Below are 21,412 nucleotides of genomic sequence, written 5' to 3' on the forward strand. Positions count from 1 at the left end.
TGAATCCAAAATGACGAAACAACGAACTCCCACTCACACACAGGGGATTTGGCGGATTAGCATGCCCAACTTTGACCACAAGGCAACGTCTGTGTATTTATCTAATGTAAAACAATAAAATACAATTTGAAAAATGTGTGTCTATTAATTTTTCTGTTGCAACTGGATGTTTTTTGCGGCCCTCCAGCCCGGTGGTTGTCATAAAGACCAGTCATGTGATTTCACACTCTGTTTTGGATGCTTCCCATACGGTCCCCCAGAGCAAACCCGTTTATTAAGTACATTGAATGTAAAGCTGCAGAGAAAGCTTCCTGCTGCTCACGGTTGAGCGCTGTGCATGAAAACGGAAGGCTTATCGACCTTGAATTGAACTGTTAAAAAATGCAGCTTTCAGTGCATAATTAATGATTTCTTTGATGATGAACACACACAGCTGCTGGCAAGTATAGGTTGAAACCACATGGTAATGGTAACGTACATGGCAGTATGGTCTTTTTTTCCCTTTTGTTGTTCCGCCAGTGTGTTTGGGGGTGTTTGTCTTGTTGCATGGTGAAGGATTTCCCAATGACTTTGCTTGCAGCTTTCTTTAAATTGGCATTTTCAAACAAAGGTGCTCTTCTAAGTTGTGGATCAGATCCACATGTAAAATACCTGGATAGAATATTGATCTCTTGTCTCATATTCTATTCCATTTTATCTTTTCATGTGAAATCCAACAAAAATAAAGGAATTGGCCACACTGTTCCAATACTATCGGAGGGGAGCGTACCGTATGTTGCAGGTATTCTCTGTTTGCGATACCACAGCATTCTGTGTGGCGTGCTTATTTCATAACCCCCCCCGAGACTTGGCAGATCATTTTACAAAATAGTAATTGGAAAAAAGGTTTTACATTAAGTGAACTGGTATTTTAATGAATTAATGACACATTTAAGTACTTATTTCATGGTGTATTTAATAATTCCTTGAATTAATGGCACATTCAATAATTTTACTTAATTAATGACACATTTAATAACACATTTACGTATTTAATTCCAATTTTAATGAATTAATGACACATTTAAGTAATTATTTCACAGTGTATTTATTTATTTCAGCAATGAATGGCACATTTAATAATTTTATTGAATTAATTACACATTTAAGTAATTATTTACAGCTGTATTGATGTGTCGGTTTGACAGTTAAAATAAATTCCCGACACAGGTCAATAGTGAAATAATTAACTAAACAGTGAAATAATGAATGAAATATTGAAATGATTGCATGTGTTTTCACACTAAACTGGCATTTGGATGATTTATTATTATGTATTTAATTCCAATTGATATAATTAATGACGCATTGAAGTCATTCTTTCATGGTGTACTCGTTTATTTCATGAATTAATGGCACATTTAATAACACATTTAATTCCAGTCGTATTTAATTAACTCAATCAATACCAAGGACGTATTTATCCGTTTTTATAAACCCGAACTCCCGATCCCAAAGATATATTTATATGTCTTTGCGGCTGTTGCCCCCTCGACCCGACCTCGGATAAGTGGAAGCAAATGGATGGGTGGATGGCACTGCAATGCAGGTTCTCTTGTCACAAAGAAGCTTATTGAGCATTTGTAGTTATTTTCTGTGCAGAAGATATGTTGTCCTATATTCTGACCAAAAATCGAAGGAGTGAAATATAGCACCTTGCAGTGCGTGCGTGAGTACTGTGAGTTCACCTACTGTATATTGTACTGCTGCTCGATGCTCCATCAATCAGTTGCAATGTGAGAGGGTATGACGTTTCAAATCTATAAGTATATGCTCTAGGATTCAGAACTACTATAATTGCGTCTGTCCTAAACGCCACTCCACTGAGTCCGCTGACCGTCACATGGATGAACACACACAAAAAAATCCCAAGTAAAGTTTAAACATGAGAGGGAGTGTATATTTTTCAAGATGTTTGGTACCAACTGAAGAATTACTGCATGATTTGCAGATTTCTTCATTATCCATTCTATAATCTTTAATTATGCTGATGACTCATGCATTATAGCGTGAAGTACGGAAGGAGAGTGCAAGGAAGGACGAGGATGTATAGAAGTCAGACAAGACAAGGAGAGATAAGACGTGGCAGCAGAGAGGAGGATTCATTTTCCATAGGGAGGCACCAATCACTCCCTAATCTGTTGCCTGCAGCTCAGTGGCTGCTGCAACAAAGTGTGGGTGCATACCAGACATTGGGATCACAATTGAGTGGGGCCTCACACTCGAATCCACGTGGAGGTCTTGGGACCACCCACCCAATTCTCTGAATGAGAACACTTGTTTTATAACCTCTAAAATGACAGGTTCATTGCACTTATGATGAATGTCCAAAGGCTGAGCTGCCAACCAGAAGTTCCATTTGCCTTACAGTCTGTTTTAATAACTATGTCCAACTGAGTTTTGTTCTCTGAGCTGGTATGAATCAAAAAGTATACCCTTCCAAAAAAGAGCAAGTGGTTGGGCTGGCAGGGGTATAGAACCAGAACACAAAATTTCTTCTAATCACTTTCCCTTCCAATCCCTCTCATATGTGACCGTCTTGTATAGAGTTGGATATCGTACTTTTGAAACGGTGCTGACGCTGACATGCCCGAACCGATGCTTAAAAAATGGAAAATATACACATTTTGTCTCAAAACAATGCCTTTTTTTTAAGAATGGTGTATTGTGTGTTGGTCTGGAGAGCGACAGAGAAGCGTGTAATATAGAGCGCTGGAACTACAGCGGCGCCTTGGCTAACATCATTAATCCATTCCAGAACGTCCGACTCAAACCAAAAGGGACTCTAACCAAAGCTAATTTTCCAATAGAAAATAATGTACAGTGGTGTGAAAAAGTGTTTGCCCCCTTCCCGATCATCCTTCAGATCATCAAACAAATTGAAATATTAGTTAATGACAACACAACTGAACCCAGAATGCAGTTTTTTACTGAAACTTTTTATTATTAAGGGAAACCTACATGGCTCTGTGTGGAAAAGTGATTGCCCCACCTGTTGCTCCACCCCAGAAAGTAAGTAATTGAGATCTATCAGTGTGGAAAAGGTTATAAAGCCATTTCGAAAGCTTTGGGACTCCAGCAAACCACAGTGAGAGCCATTATCCACAAATGGCGAAAACATGGAACAGTGGTGAACCTTCCCAGGAGTGGTTGGCCAACGAAAATGATCCCAAGAGCGCAGCGACGACTCATCCAAGAGGTCACAAAAGACCCCACAACAACATCCAAAGAACTGCAGGCCTCACTTGCCTCAGTTAAGGTCAGTGTTCATGACTCCACCATAAGAAAGACACTGGACAAAAACGGCCTGCATGGCAGAGTTCCAAGACCAAAACCACCGCTGAACAAAAAGAACATTAAGGCTCGTCTCAATTTTGCCAGAAAACATCTTGATGATTCCCAAATCTTTTGGGAAAATACTCTCTGGTCTGATGAAACAAACGTCAAACTTTTTGGAAGGTGTGTGTCCCATTACATCTTGTGGAAAAGTAACACTGCATTTCAGAAAAAGAACATCATCCCAACAGTAAAATATGGTGGTGGTAGTGTGATGGTCAGGGGCTGTTTTGCTCCCTCGGGACCTGGAAGACTTGCTGTGATAAATGGAATCATGAATTCTGGTGTCTACCAAAAAAACCTGAAGGAGAATGTCCGGCCATCTGTTGGTGCCCTCAAGCTGAAACCAACGTGGGTTCTGCAGCAGGACAATGGGCCTCTATCACGAAACGTTCTTACGCACAAATGTGTTCTTAAAGCCTTCTTACGAAGATTTTTGGCATTCACGAAACGTGTTCTTAACTCACAGTTCTTAGATCTAAGAACAAATTCTACGAACGCTCAGGGGGACTCTTACGCACAAGCAAAGCTTGCACTTTCAATGCGCAATCGCCCTCATGATGGATTTTGCAACCTGATCCCAAAAAATGTAGTGCTTCCCTCTCTGTTCTTGCAGGTATGCAGGATCATCAGAATAACATCACAATGAAATGTGGTGTGTCTATTGCGCACGTAGCACCCCCAGATAACGACATGCACCCCCAGAGCCAGAGCACGGGGCTGCTGTATTAATTAGGCAACGTCTAATCAAATGTAACCACAGAAAAAATAAATTGTCACACACAAACTATGTATTTTGACTTTATTTTTCCATCATGATTGTGTAAATATTTTCTAGAGTTTCTGAAATGGTTTGGTTTCTGATTGATGGCCCACCTCCCGTTTCCTCCAGATCCCTCCGGTGCAGTCTAATCTTTTTTTTTACTCTGATTTTAAGTCAAAACACTTCTTTTTAACCTCTGCGGTGGTGCGTTTCTCCGTGGAAACGGCCGGCTCTTTTTGGATGGCCTGATGACCGGTGGATACACTTGAAAATAAGGTGGTCTTGTGTTCGGTCACTCCTTGTAAAAGCACCTCTATTTCAGTAGAATTGAAGTTTTTCTTTCGTTTGTTGTCCAGCTGCTCCTCAGTCTTGCCCTTGCGCGTTGCCATCTCCGCCTCCAGCTGCCTGTTGCGCACGGCACATTTTTTACCTTATATAGGAAATAATAGACGGTGACCTATGCAAATTAGGCCTTACATGCATGTGCATCGCTGTTGGCATTCATCAACCTAAGAACACCGGTGCGAACGATTATCCCTACTTAAGAACGTGTCGTGAATGTGGCGCAGTTTCCAACCCACGCCTTCTTAAGTACACTTCTTAAGAAGACTTTTAAGAAGATGTTCGTGAATGAGGCCCAATGATCCAAAACACACCAGCAAGTCCACCTCTGAATGGCTGAAGAAAAACAAAATGAAGACTTTGGAGTGGTCTAGTCAAAGTCCTGACCTGAATCCTATTGAGATGCTGTGGCATGACCTTAAAAAGGCGCTTCATGCTGGAAAACCCTCCAATGTGACTGAATGACAACAATTCTGCAAAGATGAGTGGGCCAAAATTCCTCCCCAGCGCTGTAAGAGACTCATTGCAAGTTATCACAAACGCTTGATTGCAGTTGTTGCTGCTAAGGGTGGCCCAACCAGTTATTAGGTTTAGGGGGCAATCACTTTTTCACACAGGACCATTTGGTTCAGATTTTTTTCTCTCTTAATAATAAAAAAGTTTCATTTCAAAACTGCATTTTGTGTTAGTTAGTCGTCATTGAGTAATATTTCAATTTGTTTGATGATGTGAAACATTCAAATGTGACGAGCAAGCAAAAAAATGAGAAATCAAGAAGGGGCTAAACACTTTTTCACACCACAGTGAATCCAATTAATCCGTTCGACACCCAAAAATGTTAACTAAAACAAAAAACACATTTTATAGATCCAAAAAAAAAAGATTCATAAATAATTACAAATGACAAAGGAGTGGACAACTGAACATTTAACATCACTTTTACCTAGTTTTGTTGGAACCCCCCCCCCCAAACAATCAATTAACAAAATAACACAAAATAAACACATTTTCAAAAATGTCAAGAAAAATTTCAAACTAAATATCAAATCAAAAACAAATGTTTTTTTTCTAATGAGACACAGCAGTCTAATCTTTCTTTTGGTAGGTCCCATGTTTATAATCCATGTAGCCATAGATCACAATATTCTGTGTGCCTTGAAAGATCAGTCAAAATCGTCTTTTGAAAAATGGCTGGGATCGAAAGCAGCAGTGAGTCCAACGTCTGTTCCTCACATTTCTTTATTCCGGTGTTGGGTTGTCTTGTGAAACAGCAGCGGGAAGATTCTTTACTCGAGGGACAAACCAATTGTAATGCTTTTAGGGTTTAATGCTTCCAGTGTATTTATAGACCTCTGAGGGACAGAGAGTGCTTTCTCATTCTCATGCTTTTGCCAACTCCCATCTTAGCATCTTGTTCACAGCTTTTTATCACATTGCTGGGCGGTGAGGAAAGCTAAACAGGTGTAACGCAAGCCAAAGAGAAGGAACTTACATGTTAGATTTGAAGATAATTCATTTTTAAGTGTCAAAATATTTCAAGCGTATGTGTGCGATGTAGTACAGCCCGATAACAGTGATATTTCTCTGTGGTATCGATGCAAAAACGTGAATTATTTGGTTCTGCGTATTAAAGACACCGATCAGAAAGATTTGTTTGCTCCGGGTTTTTTTTGCTTTTGTGGTTTAATGAAACAAGAACTTAAAATGAGTAATAAAATGATGTAATATATGACAGCATGATATGATATAATGATGATAAAGTATCTACACACCGCTTAAAACAATTACAGTGGTTTCCTGCACATTCTCAATTCAGCATTTATGGCCCCGCAAATTTGTGAAATTTTGGTCATCAAACCATCTTCTTCCAGTTATCCGAGGTCGGGTCGCGGGGGCAGCAGCCTAAGCAGGGAAGCCTAGACTTCCCTCTGTGAGGCTACTTCGTCCTGCTCCTCGCAACAGGACATAGAGACATAGTCTCTCCAACGTTTCCTGGGTCTTCCTCGATGCCTCCTACCGCTCGGATGTGCCCTGAACAGCTCCCCAGGGAGGTGTCCGGGAGGCATCCTGACCAGATGCCCGAGCCACCTCATCTGGCTCCTCTCAATGAGGAGGAGTAAGGCAAGGCAAGTTTATTTATAGAGTTATAGAGTTTATTTATAGAGTTAAAAGAATGCAGATCAAATTTATTAAAAAAGATTTGAACGTTGCCAAAGTTGAGGATTGTCGCACATCTTCTGGAAGATTGTTCCAGATTTTGGCAGCATAAAACTGAAACGCAGCCTCACCGTGTTTAGTCCTTACTCTGGGCACCCGCAAGAGACCACTCCCTGAGCTTCTCAGAGCTCAAGATGGTTTATGTGGCTCTCATGTGTCGGAGATGTACTTTGGCGCAAGACCATGAAAAGACTTGTACACAAGCAGAGCTGTTTCAAAGTCTATTCTCTGAGATCTGAGTACTGGACTAATATGGTCATATTTCCTGGTTCTAGTCATCACTCGAGCAGCAGCATTCTGGATGTACTGCAGCTATTTTACGGCTCGTTAAGAGAGCCTGGTGAGAAGGCCGTTACAGCCATCTAGCCTGCTGGCAAAGGCATGGATGAGTCTCTCTAAATCTGGCTTAGACACTGTTCCCTTGATTTTGGCAATGTTTTTAGCTGGTAAAAAGATGATGATGTTATTGATTTAATGTGGCTGCTAAAGTTCAGATCTGAGTTCTTTATTACCCCTCGGTTTCTAACCTTTTAGAGAAAGAGTCTCAAGGTGACTGATAACACTTTTTTCTCTTTGTTTCTGTGGGCCAAAGACAATGATTTCAGTTTTGTCTGAGTTTAGCTGGAGAAAGTTGTTTCGCATCCACACACTGATCTGTTTGATGCAGTGACAAAGTAAATCTGCAGGACCATGTTCACCGGCCGTCAGTGACACGTAGATCTGAGTGTCGTCTGCATGGTTGTGGTCGGACACGTTGCAGCTGCGTATTAGTTGGTCTAAAGGAAGCATGTACAGATTGAACAATAGGGGTCCCAGGATTGACCCCCGGGGAACCCCACATGTCATAGCCATTTGCTCTGAGACACAGTTACCAATTCCATCAAGTACTTCCTGTCCTCCAGATAGGAATTGAACCAGTTTAGAGCAGTACCAGAGATTCCCACCCAGCTTTCGAACCTTTGTAATAAGATCACATGGTCAGCTGTGTCAAAGGCAGCGCTCAGGTCCGGCTGAGCTAAACTAAAAGTAAGACTTTGCCTGCGTGGTGTGTTCAGACGGATATCATTTGTCACCTTGATCAGAGCTTTCTCTGTGCTGTGGTGGGGCCTAAAACCTGATTGGAAAGTATCAAACACATTGTTAGAGAGCAGAAAGTCAGTAAGCTGTTGGTATACAACCTTTTCTAAGACTTTTCCCAAGAATGGCAGGTTTGATATGGGCCGATAGTTGTTCAGTACTATGGCATCAAAACTGCTCTTCTTCAGAAGAGATGCACGAGTTGTGGTAGCAAACTGCTCAGCACAGACTTTAGAAATCTAGTGGGTAACTGATCAAAGCAGCACGTTGATGGGCCCAGACTTCAGATGATCTCTTGGACTGAGTAGCGGTTCTACTCCGAGTTTCTCCCGGATGACAGCGCTTCTCACCTTACCTCTAAGGGAGAGCCCAGCTACCCCATGGAGAAAACTCATTTTGTCCACTTGTACCCACGATCACGTCCTTTCGGTCACTAACCAAAGCTCATGACCATGGGTAAGGGTATGAACGTAGATCAACCGGTTAATTGAGAGCTTTGCCTTTTGGCTCAGCTCCCTCTTCACCACAGCGGACCAATGCAAATCCGCATCACTCCAGATGCTGCACCAATCCGTCTGTTGATCTTGCGTTCCATCCTTGCCTCACTCGTGACAAAGACCCCGAGGTACACAAACTCCTCCACTAGGGGCAGGATCTCATCTCCGACCCTGAGATGGCACTCTACCCTTTTCTGGGTGAGAACCATGGACTCGGACTTGGATGTGCTGATTATCATCTCGGCCGCTGCACATTTGGCTTCGAACCGATGCAGCCAGCAGGACCACATCACCTGCAAAAAGCAGAGATCCAATCCTGCGTCCACCAAACTGGAACCCCTCAACTCCCTGGCTGTGCCTAAAAATTCTGTCCGTAAAAGTAATGAACGAAATCGGTGACGGAGGACAACCCTCATTAGCTGGTCCGGTACCCCATAATCCCGGAGTGCTCCCCACAAAATGTTTTGTTTTGAGCATACATGTTGTTGCATGTTTATGTCTTTATGCTTCACTAATCATGTTTTTTCACCAAGCCTTGCAATGTTGCACTTTGGCGGTCCTTGAAAGCATCATAGTGTAGTTGAGTGCTGTGACTGGCTACACCGTGTCTTCGATTCCATATGTTCATCATCATCATACATGATCATTCATCAGTAGGGGTGTCACAAGATCTCGTGTCACAAGAGATTAAAACATGAGATTTCTCGTTCAGAAAAAAAACTGTCTCACGGTCATAAATAAATTCATCACACGATAAATGAACTTAAATAATTTTGCCAGCCTCCACATATTGCCATGTGCATGCGTATCTGTTTTTATTGTCTGTCGCCTCCAAACAGGCAGGAAGGGAGGTCACTCTGTGTATTGGTCCAGCATAGAACAACGGAGAACAGAGTGACACCTCTTGTCAGTCATACAGTCACATTGTCTCTATGTGGGAGAAGGGGGCCTTGTCAGGAGCAATGCAAGGTAACGTTGTTAGAAGTTAGGAGTTGGCACACTAAATACGAAAGCGAAACAGTGAAAAATGGTGTGCAGAAAGCCATCGTAAAAGGAATGCTGGTCTTTAATACAGTTGAAAAGCCAGCATTCCAGGAAATGCTGCAAACGTTTCACAGACAGTACGAGTTGTCTGTGAGAAAATGCATGTCACAAATGGCAGTTGTACAGATTTGCAGAATTAAAAATGACATAACAAAGAAAATATTGGATTATTATGATATATTAATATTTATTATTAAAACATTGGTTTATTTGGTCTCAAAAAATGTTGACATAATACAGTTTACTGTCAATTTGCTGGACAAGAAACATTTCAAAGCGCATCTGCATTGATTTGTGACTCGGTTAAATAAAAAAATTGTTTGTCCAGTCATATTTTTCATTGCACTCTTCTTAAAATGAATGTTAAAATCTCGTGCAACGTCTTGTCTCGAGAGTTGGGTGTCTCGTGACGCCCCTATTCATCGGCGTTGAGTACCTATCCATTTTATACTTATCAGTGTGTGAGGCGCACGTAAAGCATGTGTCAGAAATAGACATTTTTATGGGCGTATCATTACCCGTTTTTTGATATTCACTGGCGGTCCTGGAACATAATTTCCTGTATAATGTATGCACATTTCTCACCATTTATTAAAGTGTGTTGTAAGCGACAAGAAGCATCTGTTTTGGTTATTTTTTACAGCATCATTTAGTCCCTGCAGGTTTCCCTTGTCACAGACAGGTATTTTTTGCACTAGCTGTGAATAACAATTCAGCCTGGCAGTGTGAGAGCCAAGAGCTCCAGAGTTGAGCATTAAAAGCTGCTCTGCATCCAAAGTAACATGCAATTATTAAATAATGTCTCATTGTCAGCCTGTGGCCTGATGAAAGGGCTCATCAAATGGAACCGCCTTTTATAGCTCTTTCATTATGCCTGAAGAAAAATGAGGAGAGCTTTACTATCAGATGTGCGTTGCTTACAGTCTATAAAGGGATAAAGTGGCACTGCACGGTGTTAGACGACAAGCAATGTGTGCTTTAAAGGCACTTTAGTGGTTGGGTAATTTTAATATTAGTTCTCACGCGGCATCTTATCTATTGCATATGTGTTTTTCAGTGCTATTCCCGCAAGATCTGCGCTCACTTATCGATGAAGTATTTGCTGTTTTACTTTGTACAAGCATACTTGATGCTAAATTCCAGTCAGCCTCATTTTTGAAAACACTCTTTCATAAAGTGTGAATCCTTGGTGTTGGCACATACTGAAAAATCAAAGGATGCTTTGATATTTTGGAAAGCAACACATGTAGATACAGTATTATAAGTTATACTATATATATATACATATATAACTCTTTCTCAGCTTTGCGATATAGGTGAAAAAGCATTAGCATGATCTTTGCTCTTTTCTCCCCCGTGTTTGCCCATTTCTAAATATGTAAACTTTCTACTTTCTCTTTCTTTGTAAATTTTGTAATATTGTGACTTCATATTTCAAGTTTATTCTCGTAAAAATGCAACTTTTTTTATCTTGAAATGTTTTCTCGCAAGATTAACAAATATATTGATATTTAATATTTATTGAATTTCAGCTGCTGGTTGTTTTGGTTTTCCACTTCTTGTACATTTTCTTGTCATAAATGTGATTTTATTCCCATAATATTATAACCTTTTCACCAACCTAATTTTCCGAAAAGGACAACTTTATCTAGTTTTGCTTTTTTCTCATATTATGACTTTGACAAAATAACGTATTTTTTTCTTTTTTTCTAAAATGACATTATTTTTCCTCATAATTTTGTGAGTTTATTCTCATAACATTGCAAGTGTTTTTCTCATTAGAGTAAGGCTTTTTTCTCGGAATGTTTTGACTTTATTCTCGTAAAATTACAGCAATTTTTTTTCTACATATTTCAACTTTTTTCTTGTCAATCTCCTTCTGCTTACCTGATGTCGGGTCACGGGGGGCAGCACCTAAGCAGGGAAGCCCAGACTTCGCTCTCCCCAGCTACTTCGTCCAGCACCTCCCGGCCGATCCCGAGGCCTTCCCAGGCCAGCTGAGAGACACAGTCTCTCCAACGTGTCCTGGGTCTTCCCCGAGGCCTCCTAACGGTCGGACGTGCCCTGAACACCTCCCCAGGGAGGCGTGAAATGAAACAGATATACTTAAATAGATTGACGTGAATAACATTTAATTGCAAATCCTTTGTTAAGTGCAGCAAACGTGTGACAATTAGCATCACCAAACTTTTTCTCCTTTTGTGATGCTTTTCCAGGCTCACCGAAACCTCTTTCAGTTGTTGTTTGTTTTCGAGGGTTATGCCCTTCCGTCTCCTCTTCAGCAAGTAAATTGCATGCTCTGTGGGCTTTACGTCTGGAGATTGACTCGGCCGGTGTGAAACCTTCTACTTTATGAATTCCGTTGTTGTGACAGTTGCTCACAAAGAGCGGGAAGTCAGTCAAAAAAACAAAAAGCTCAACTAAAAGTGTGCGGCTGGAGCAACAAGGCCATCCGGGGCGACGAGGAGAAAAGCAGAGAAGCGACACAAAACACGCAATACCGTCATGGCCCAACATGTTTGGGAAATGACTTCAATTTTGTGTTTCCATACCTTTGCCACTTCATTTTTCATTTTTGTGATCCCCATAAAAATTGTTCAGGACAGTGTATCCCCGCTCATTCCCAATTCAGCATTCACAACCTCGCAAAATTTACGGAGTTTTATTAAAAAAAAAAAAAAAAAGAAAGAAAAAAAGGCTGTTTTTTTTGCGCAGAAAACACTAAAAAAATTTTAATAATTTATAAATAGGTGATAATACAAGCAAACATGTCTAGCATACATGTACTACTGTTAAAAAAGCCCACAATTTTTACATGTTCATGTCTTCATGCTTCACTGACCTTAAAGATGCACAAAAGAAGAACTAGCATGCGTAGGAAGGACTACTGGAGGTAACGAGGAAGGCAGAAGACAACACGCAAATGCTGGGAGCACTCAGGTGTGCCTCGTTGCTCCGCCCAGTGCCGGATGCAGACTTGCTGCATGATGAAAGCTTCCACAATCAGTTTAAAGTCTTTTTAAATGGTTTAAGATATTTATCTTCTCCTGATGTAACTGCTTTTAGTTTAGAACAAAAAGAAAGGAATTATTGTAGCAATTGGGAAAGGAATTGTAGCATATTGCAACTTGCTGTCTTCATTACAATGCAGCTATGTGGAAAATGAAAGTAGTAAACATGCGTTTTAGCACCAGCAAAGACGGAGTCGCAGCCTAAAAAACAGTACAGTACAGTACAGAGAGGTGAAAAAGTGTTTGCCCCCTTCCTGATTGTTTTGCATGTTTGTCACACTTAAATGTTTCAGATCATCAAACAAATTTAAATATTAATCAAGGACAACACAGCTGAACACAAAATGCAGTTTTTAAATGAAATTTTTATTATTAAGGGAGAAAAAACATCCAAACCTACGTGGTCCTGTGTGAAAAAGTGATTGCCCCCTAAACCTAATAACTGGTTGGGCCACCCTTAGCAGCAACAACTGCAATCAAGCGTTTGCGATAACTTGCAGAAGTTCATGGTTCCATTTATCACAGCAAAACAGACCCAGACCATCACACTACCACCACCGTATTTTACTGTTGGTATGTTCTTTTTCTGAAATGCGGCGTTAACTTTTACGCCAGATGTAATGGGACACACACTTTCCAAAAAGTTCAACTTTTGTCTCATCAGACCACAGAGTATTTTCCCAAAGGTCTTGGGGATCATCAAGATGTTTTCTGGCAAAATTTAGACAACCCCTAATGTTCTCTTTGTTCAGCAGTGCTTTTGGTCTTGGAACTCTGCCATGCAGGCCGTTTTTGCCCAGTGTCTTTCTTATGGTGGAGTCATGAACACTGACCTTAACTGAGGCAAGTGAGGCCTGCAGTTCTTTGGATGTTGTTGTGGGGTCTTTTGTGACCTCTTGGATGAGTTGTTGCTGCGCTCTTGGAGTCATTTTGGTTGGCCGACCACTCCCGGGAAAGTTCACCACTGTTCATGTTTTCGCCATTTGTGGATAATGGCTCTCACTGTGGTTCGCTGGAGTCCCAAAGCTAGCTATGCCAGAGAAATTGAACTCAGGTGTGATAAACCACAGTTAAGGTATGTTTTAAACGGGCGGGCAATCACTTTTTCACACAGGGCCATTTGGTTTCCTTTTTTTTCTAGTAAATCGTTTCATTTAAAAACTGCATTTTGTGTTCAGTTGTGTTGTTATTGACTATTATTTAAATTTGTTTGATGATCTGAAACATTTAAGTGTGACAAACATGCAAAGAAATAAGAAATCAGGAAGGGGGTAGACGTGTTTTTACACCACTGTAAGTCATTGCAAAAAGTGAAATTCATTCGGTCATAAAGTCAGCAACTTTACGCCAACGGCGGTAGCGTGACATAAAACCACAAGAAATTAGATGGCTCCGGTAAGTCAGACATATTTTGTGGCCAAGCAAGTATATATTTAGCTGGCCCTATCATCCTCCCCGCAGCGAAGCGCTGCACTATTTATGAACATTCATGCCAAATTTATTGCCGCTTTAATTTTAGCGGCTGCCACGTGTGTCCAAAACCGAGTCATTCAGCTCCAGATGGTACGTAAGCTTGTGGAGGTAAAAACCACGCTGCAGTTATGCAGAATTCTGCAAACAACCCGTAATTCTTAATTTAGATATTAATTAGTGTCCCTGTTACTTGGCAAAGCTCTGTGATTTCCCCTGACATCAGCCGTGTTTATAAGTGGGCCTGCTGCTGCTGCGGCTGCCTCCCACTGCAGAATAATAGCATCATATTGAAGACACAATAACTTGACTCCAGCGAGTTCATTAACCGAACCAGAGTTAACCAAGTGCAGAGTTCTATGCGGGAACACAAGTTATTCTGTGCAGATTGATTACCGGTTAATTGTTTTGATGGAAAATGATTGTGGATGTAGCGTCCTCTGTGGTCTTGCTACTCAGGTGAGCTCAGCGCTGATATGACTTGTAAATGTGGTCTACTGTACATCAGGGGGTGTCCAAAGGGCCGCCCAGGGGCCATTTGCAGCTCACGGCTGTTCGTTGATTGGCCCGCCGCATATTATAAAAGTACAATTTAACAAGAAAACTAAAAAAAACAACAACAACAACAGCAAAAATGGAAAAATCTGCAATCATTTTACAAGAATGAAGTCAAACCAACCAGCATCATCCAATGCACAGCTCCATGTCCCAACAGAAGTGCACCTCGAGCGGCCGATTACTATCACTGTCCTGCTACGCTGAAAGACTGAGCAGATCATTCCTCCCCCACGCCATGCAAGGGGGAGCAATAAAAACACACACAGGACTGGACTTATTACTTTATTAAGTATTATTGAATTTGAAGACATCTGTTCTGTATTTATTTATTTACTCTTATTCCATTTTCTTATTTTCTTATCTCTCCCATCTTGCCTTGTTTGTTTTATTATTTTTTGAAGTGATTAAATGTACTATGACACTCTTGTACAACTGCTGGAAATGTGACCTTCTCTTGGAGAGAAATAAAGTATCTATCAAAATATCAAGAGAAAGAAGTTGTAACCTAACAAGAAAAAGTCATAATTTTAAAGAATAATGTTGTCATATTATGAGGAAAAATAACAAAAAAGCTTTTTTTTTAAGTCTTACTGTTATGAAAGTCATTACAATATAAAAGCTGAAATAGTTAAAAAAAAAACAACAACAACAGCAGAAATTGAAAATAAAACAGTTGTAATTTTACGTCAATAAAGTCCAAATATTAAGAGAAAAAAAGTCGTATTCTGACAAGAAAAAGGTAAACAATTTCACGAGAATACACTTATGAGGAAAAATAATGTCATTTTAATAGCACAGAGTTGACATATTAAAGAAAAAATACATTCTTTTTTTTAAGTTGTAATATTATGCGGAACAAACAAAACAAAATAGAAGTGTAATTTTCGGGAAATCGGGTTGGGGGAAAAAGTTGGAAATAAAGTCAAAATATTATGGGAATAAAGCCATAATATTTATTCCAACTTTTATATAATATTTGGAAAATTTAAAAAACCAACAACAGCAAAAATGGGAAAAATGATCAAGGACCGAAGTTCATACTAATAACAGAATTTTTCACTAAAATCACAAAACTCAGATGCAGGTTTTTTTTTTTTTACTTCCTGAGCATACGTCCATGTATGGGTTTACAAAACAACAAAATGGCGGGGGCATCCTTTCATTTTTCACTATGTGGCCCTCAGTGGAAAAAGTCTGGTACCCCTGGTGTACATGAATAGAGAGGCCACATTTCATGAGGTCATGATTTGACTTAAATGTGTAAAAGAGAGGAGCTTTAGCCGCTTCTTTGATTCCCGCCTGAGAGAGTGGCAGCAGGTCACAGTAGCTACAGTACAGTACAGTACGGTGGTTAAAAACTGCTCTCCATCATGGACAACCCCACCCGCCCACTCCATCGGACAATAGAGGGGCAGCGGAGCTCATTTTCCAACAGACTCCTCCAGTTCCGTTCCCACAGTAAACGCTACAGGACTTCATTCATTCCACACGCCATCCAGCTCTACATTGACTCACCTGTCTCAACATTATTTTGCTGTACTGTCTGCCCTCCATTGTATAAAGTGTAAATGCACTTGTATCTACTTATGTTTTTACACACTATTAGTAAATATGCAAATCTTGTTTATTTTTTATTCTTTTTGTTTTAATACATTTTATGTGAGTGTGTGTCTTTCTTTTTCTTCTGCAATTGAGCTACTGTAACCAAACAATTTCCGGTCTAAGTCTGTCTAAGTCTGAAGAAAACAATCGTGATGGTTCTCACACAGGTGGTGCTCGGGTCACTAAGTTGAGGTTTAGTGCAAGTCAGAACTTACACCGAAATGAACTCCTACGTCACTCACACTGTACACAGAACACATGAAGAAATAAACAGAAACAGAAATAAAAAGAGAACAGTTTGGAATGATAAAATGTCTCTTCTCCGTGGTGACGGCTTTCCTTTTCCTTGGCGCACTGCTGCTTAGGAGGCGTAATGTGTTGCAAAAAGTGAACGATTCTCAGGCGATTCTTTATTCTTTTGCCACACACTGCAGGCGCACACTGCATACTTGCGAGTCACCTTATTTCACGTCAATTCTGGGGTATATTTGTTTTCTTTTCTCGTGTTGCTTGCTAAATTGACTTCTGAGGTTTCACACAATAATGTGACCTCCCACGTGTACGGTTCCTACTCTTTGTAATATTATTGTTGTGTTAACCACAGTTGGATTAGCATTACCCTCTAAAGGTGTATGTGTGTGTGTGTGTGTGTGTGTGTGTCTGTGTCTTTTCTTCTCTCAGTGCACGCCCATCTCCGGCCATGGATTTGTGTTGGACAAATACAAGTGCCAGTGCAGAAGAGGATTTTACCATCCGAGTCTTGTGGCGCTCAATGGCTTTAAAAGTAGGTTACAAATCCCTCTTTGCTGTTACAGTACTTATTGCAACTCCGTGTCACATCAAAACCTGCATCTTCTCATGCAAGCCTTTTAGGACTGAGGAAAAAGCAGTCCTTTTAGCAGTTGACAGCAGTACATTTCCGTTTGATATTCCTCTTCTGGCTTTGAAAGGGTATCCCGGGGTTTGTGGCATTACAAACCTGCAGGAATTCCTCATTGGGTTTTTTTTGCTGTCGTGCAAATGACAAGCTTTGGTGTGCAGTATTGGAGTCCCGCTTCTGCACGAATACAGGTTCATTGAAGAACTGACAAGGGCAATGCAAACAGCTCCAACTGCTATCCATATAATTCCAGCAAAAACTGTTTAACGGTGCGGGACTGGCAAAAAACATCAGCAACATGGGCACAAGTAAGCGCACAACTTGAAACCTTGCACCAGGGGAGCGGAAAAGGGAGTTGTAGGTATTTCAGACCAGCCATGTTGGCGCATAACGTGGACCCCGCCTTTCTGCACTAGGGGGATGATGAAGGCGTGGGACTAGGGAAGTGTGGTGTGTGTGCGTGCATGTGTGTGTATGTGCATTTGTGAGAGTGTCCTTGGATGCATGTGTGTGTAGGCCTGAAGAAGTTCGCCCAGCCTCTTGAAGCCTCTAGTCCACAGGAAGTCACCGCACACACAGCAGTTGCCATGGAGATGACAACTTCACGAGAATAAAGAAAAAATATAAGGAGAATAAAGTCAAAATGTAATAAAAAAAGAGCATAAAGTTGAAATATTAAAGACTAAAAATGAATTTTTTTAATTTAAAACAGTCTATACCAACAAGTGGTATAAGCGTTTATGTATGTGTCTAGCTATGAAAATGGCTAAAAATGCTACTTTGCTAATGTTAGCATGCTAGCAATGTTAATGTGCTAATGTTAGCATGCTAACACCTAGCATGACAGTGCTAAGTCTATCTATAAGTGTCTACCTCAGAAAATGGCTAAAAATGCTACTGTACGAATGTTAGCATGCTAGCAATGCTAACATGCTAATGTTAGCATGCTAACACCTAGCATGATAGTGCTAAGTGTTTATATATGTGTCTAACCATGAAAATAGCTAAAAATGTTAGTATGCTAACGTTAGCGTGAATCGGTTGAGAAATGTGGAAGTAATAGTAGGTTTTACGGAAAAGTGTACATTCTGGGAAAAATGTACACTTGAAAAAAAATTTTTTTTCAAAATAAATATAGGTAGCCTGAATGTCCCAAACAATGTCCCCATTTCCGACAATTCCTGAAAATTTAATCCGAATCCATTCAGAACCTTTCAAGTTATTTTGAACACAAACAAACGCCGGCAAAAATGGAACCTCCGCCAAGCGCAGCGCTCTCCGTCGTATTATGGCTTGGAAATAATAAATAATTAAGGACCAAAAATGAGTGTGTGCGTTTGTTTATTGTACAGCAACACCACAACAACAGCTGATTACTGCTACCTTTTCCGAAAGGTGGATCGCAGGCCGGTTGCTTTAGGGGTCATAATTCACAATAAGTCCCAAATCTTGGGAGCGTGCCTTCTGTCTTTCCTATCTTGTCATTGTTAAACTTTGCAAGCAAATATCAGTATGACACTTGTCAAATGGAGTCAGCTTTGGTTGCAAAAATATGACTCAACACATTGGTACCAGATCTTAATTCCTTCTAGTCATGGTTTGAACAATTTCACAGCGTATCATTACCGCTCCTGATTGTGCGCTTGAGTCAAATGCCTGCATTCACGCTGGCACCTTTGACTGAGAGCACTGCAGTGTCCTCAGGCAGCAAGCTTGGCTCTGATGAACGAAATAATCAAGCAGCTGCAGGGGTTCTCATCCCTGACTCTAGCAATTCTGTGCCCCCGGGGCCATGATATGCTAAGCTGGAGCTTTATTGTAATGCAGCATGATGAGGCAAGAGGTCTGCAGGCTCATTCTGTGAACAGACATTTAAAAATCACAGCGATTCAGGCTGCCTCGCAGCAGCTGCTGACCCTGATAGCCCCTCTTGGAAAAGTGTCTGCTGTATTCTTTGCGCACATCTGAAGATCAGACAGACCAGACTCGGCTGGAGAATGATTGTTCCCTAGCAACAGGCCAAAAGGACGCGGCGAGAGAAAGACTGTGATATTAAAAAAAAAGTTATCAAACTTAGGTTGTCGTTTAGGCAATCGGATATCTTATGTCACATGCTGCATATGACTGCAGCGCCTTTCATTCTCTTTGTGGCAAGTTGGAAGTTTACAAGGTAAAGCTAGGAAAACTGCGCTGGAAAGGACGCAATTGATTATTTAATAGGTAAGGATTACGCTTGAACAATGGACTGGGCTGCAGGACCAACATGTGTAAAGACGGTAATGAGCTGACTGGATTCCCTTTGTGTGCAGCAAGCTATTATTCATCGTTTACCAGTTTGTGGTAGCAAGTGCCAGCTACTTCTCTGTGGTCTGCTGGGAGGGGGGCAGCATCAGTGCCCGGGACGAGCACGATTAATACAGTCATTAAGAAGGCTGGTGACAATATGGGACTGATGCAGGAGTCATTTGAGTCAGCGAAGGACAATAGATCAAGGAGCAAACTGCTCATCATGGGCAATTCTTTGCATCCTATCCATGAAACTGCAGCGGAAGAGGGGCTCTTTCTCTGAGAGACTGCTATTCATTTATAGAACAACTCTCCACTGTGTAAGAGGTTATTGGATATAATGTGCAATAAATATTCATGCAGTATTCGTACCTTACAGTGTCCATATCCATTGATTATAGTATTACCCATAGGGCTGCAACTAGTGATTATTTTCTTAGTCGATCTGAAGCTTGTTGTTTCAATTCATTGCATAATCGGTCAGGCCCTCGGCAGACCAAATCAATATGAACCAAATACAAACAGTTAGCGGTTTGGTTCGCAGCGTATCAGGAAAGAGGCAAACATGTTGGTCAGTGTTTTCCAAAGCCAAAGTTGATGTGTGTGAATATCGTCTTTTGCCTAAAACCCAAAGATATTAGGTCTGCTTGCAGGGATGACTAAGGAAGTTAAAAATATTTACAATCGAGAGGCTGAAATTAGAGGATAGTTACATTTTTAAAGTAAAAAACAATTAATCAAATACCAAAATAGTTGGCGATTAACTCGATAATTGATTTATCGTTGATTAATGGATTAATTGTTGCAGCTGTAATTAGTAATGGTATACCTTTTCATTTGCACTGGTGGATTCTCAGCTGGTGGTTGTGACCCAACCATTTTCAGTGGGTCGCGGGTTTTTGCCTGGGCAAAAAAATAATAATGTCATGACCCGAATCCATTTCGCATTCTCGTCTGTGCTATTCGCTTGCTCAGTCGCCACTAGTCCGTGTCATGTTGATGGGAGACTTTGTCAAGCTTGAGCAGGAGGGGAAGGTCGTCGATTGGTGACTTAACATTCTGTCCATCTGACACACAGCTGCAGATATCTGCTGGAGAAGAGCGCAACATAAAGAGAAAGACAGCGGCCTCACCGCTGCAGCTAATGCTGTGTTGCAAACAGTCGCTTTAAATATAAGATATTTGAGACGCTTGAGTTGAAAAATGTCGGCAATTTGGGTGATTGAGGGGCGATGGTGGGTCCCGCAGCCAGACCAGTTGATAGGCATTTATGACCATCTGCACATATGAAAATCGATCTCTGTGACCCTTTAATCACTAGCAAAAACTGTCACCTCGATGCTGCTTTTACTTTGAGTTTTTCCACATTTTAATGTATATTTGGTTGTGTAATGTTTTGTTGATGTTGTGTTGTTTCACAGCAAATAGTTGCAAATTTACAAATAATACACACAATCAGAATGGACCTTTTCGGCAAATTGAGATGGGTCTGTCTTTTTGTTTATTGTAATTACGTTTTTGCTGCAATCTGTTCCATGTTATTCTATAGCAGGGGTGTCAAACTCGTGCCATGGAGGGCCGAGACACTGCAGGTTTTCTTTCCAGCCAGTCACTGAAGCAGGTGATTTTAATGATCGACACCTTCAGTTTGAGGGAAGGAGCTCATCAATTAAATTACCTGCTGAAGAAACTGGTTGGAGAGAAAACCTGCAGCGTCTCGGCCCTCCAGGGCACGAGTTTCACACATGTGCTTGATATAAATAATAAACATGTATTTTGGTAAGAAATCAAATTAAGAAACAACAAATTCTGTGGAGCCGTTTGGGTGCCCTAAGAGCCAAAGGAACCAGTTCCCTCAAAACAAACAAAATTCCCGCCACTGCTGGTCATGATGGGTTTCCGGGCGAGAACCATGGATTCGGACTTGAAGGTGCTGATTCTCATCCCAGCCGCTTCACACTTTGCTGCGAACCGACCCTGTGAGAGTTGAAGATCATGGCAAGATCACGCCTGCAGGACCACATCGTCTGCAAACAGCAGAGACCCAATCCTACAGTCACCAAACCGGATCCCCTTGGAGATGAATAAAGTGTCTATCTAGAAATTCCGTCCATAAAAGTAATGAAGAGAATATGTGACAAAGGGCAGCCCTGGCAGAGTCCAAACGTCATTGGAAACGAGTTCAACTTATTGCCGGCAATGCGGACCAAGCTCTGACAACCGGTCATACAAGGAGCGAACCGCCTGACTTAGGTGGTCCAGGACCCCATACTTTTTGAATACTACCCAC

The 21,412-nt window shown here is 41.0% G+C and overlaps 1 protein-coding gene across 1 annotated transcript in view; it reads left to right on the plus strand.

The window, feature by feature from the left end:
- LOC129174664 (probable G-protein coupled receptor 158) overlaps window positions 1–21,412 on the plus strand; it is an 85,173-nt gene that overhangs the window by 25,915 nt on the left and 37,846 nt on the right. The window contains exon 3 of the mRNA XM_054766478.1: window positions 16,638–16,740. Coding sequence (XP_054622453.1) covers window positions 16,638–16,740 — 103 coding nt within the window. The remainder of the gene's footprint in view (window positions 1–16,637; window positions 16,741–21,412) is intronic.

This window comes from Dunckerocampus dactyliophorus, chromosome 2, assembly GCF_027744805.1.
Source record: "Dunckerocampus dactyliophorus isolate RoL2022-P2 chromosome 2, RoL_Ddac_1.1, whole genome shotgun sequence".
In the NCBI taxonomy this organism is placed as follows: Eukaryota; Metazoa; Chordata; class Actinopteri; order Syngnathiformes; family Syngnathidae; genus Dunckerocampus; species Dunckerocampus dactyliophorus.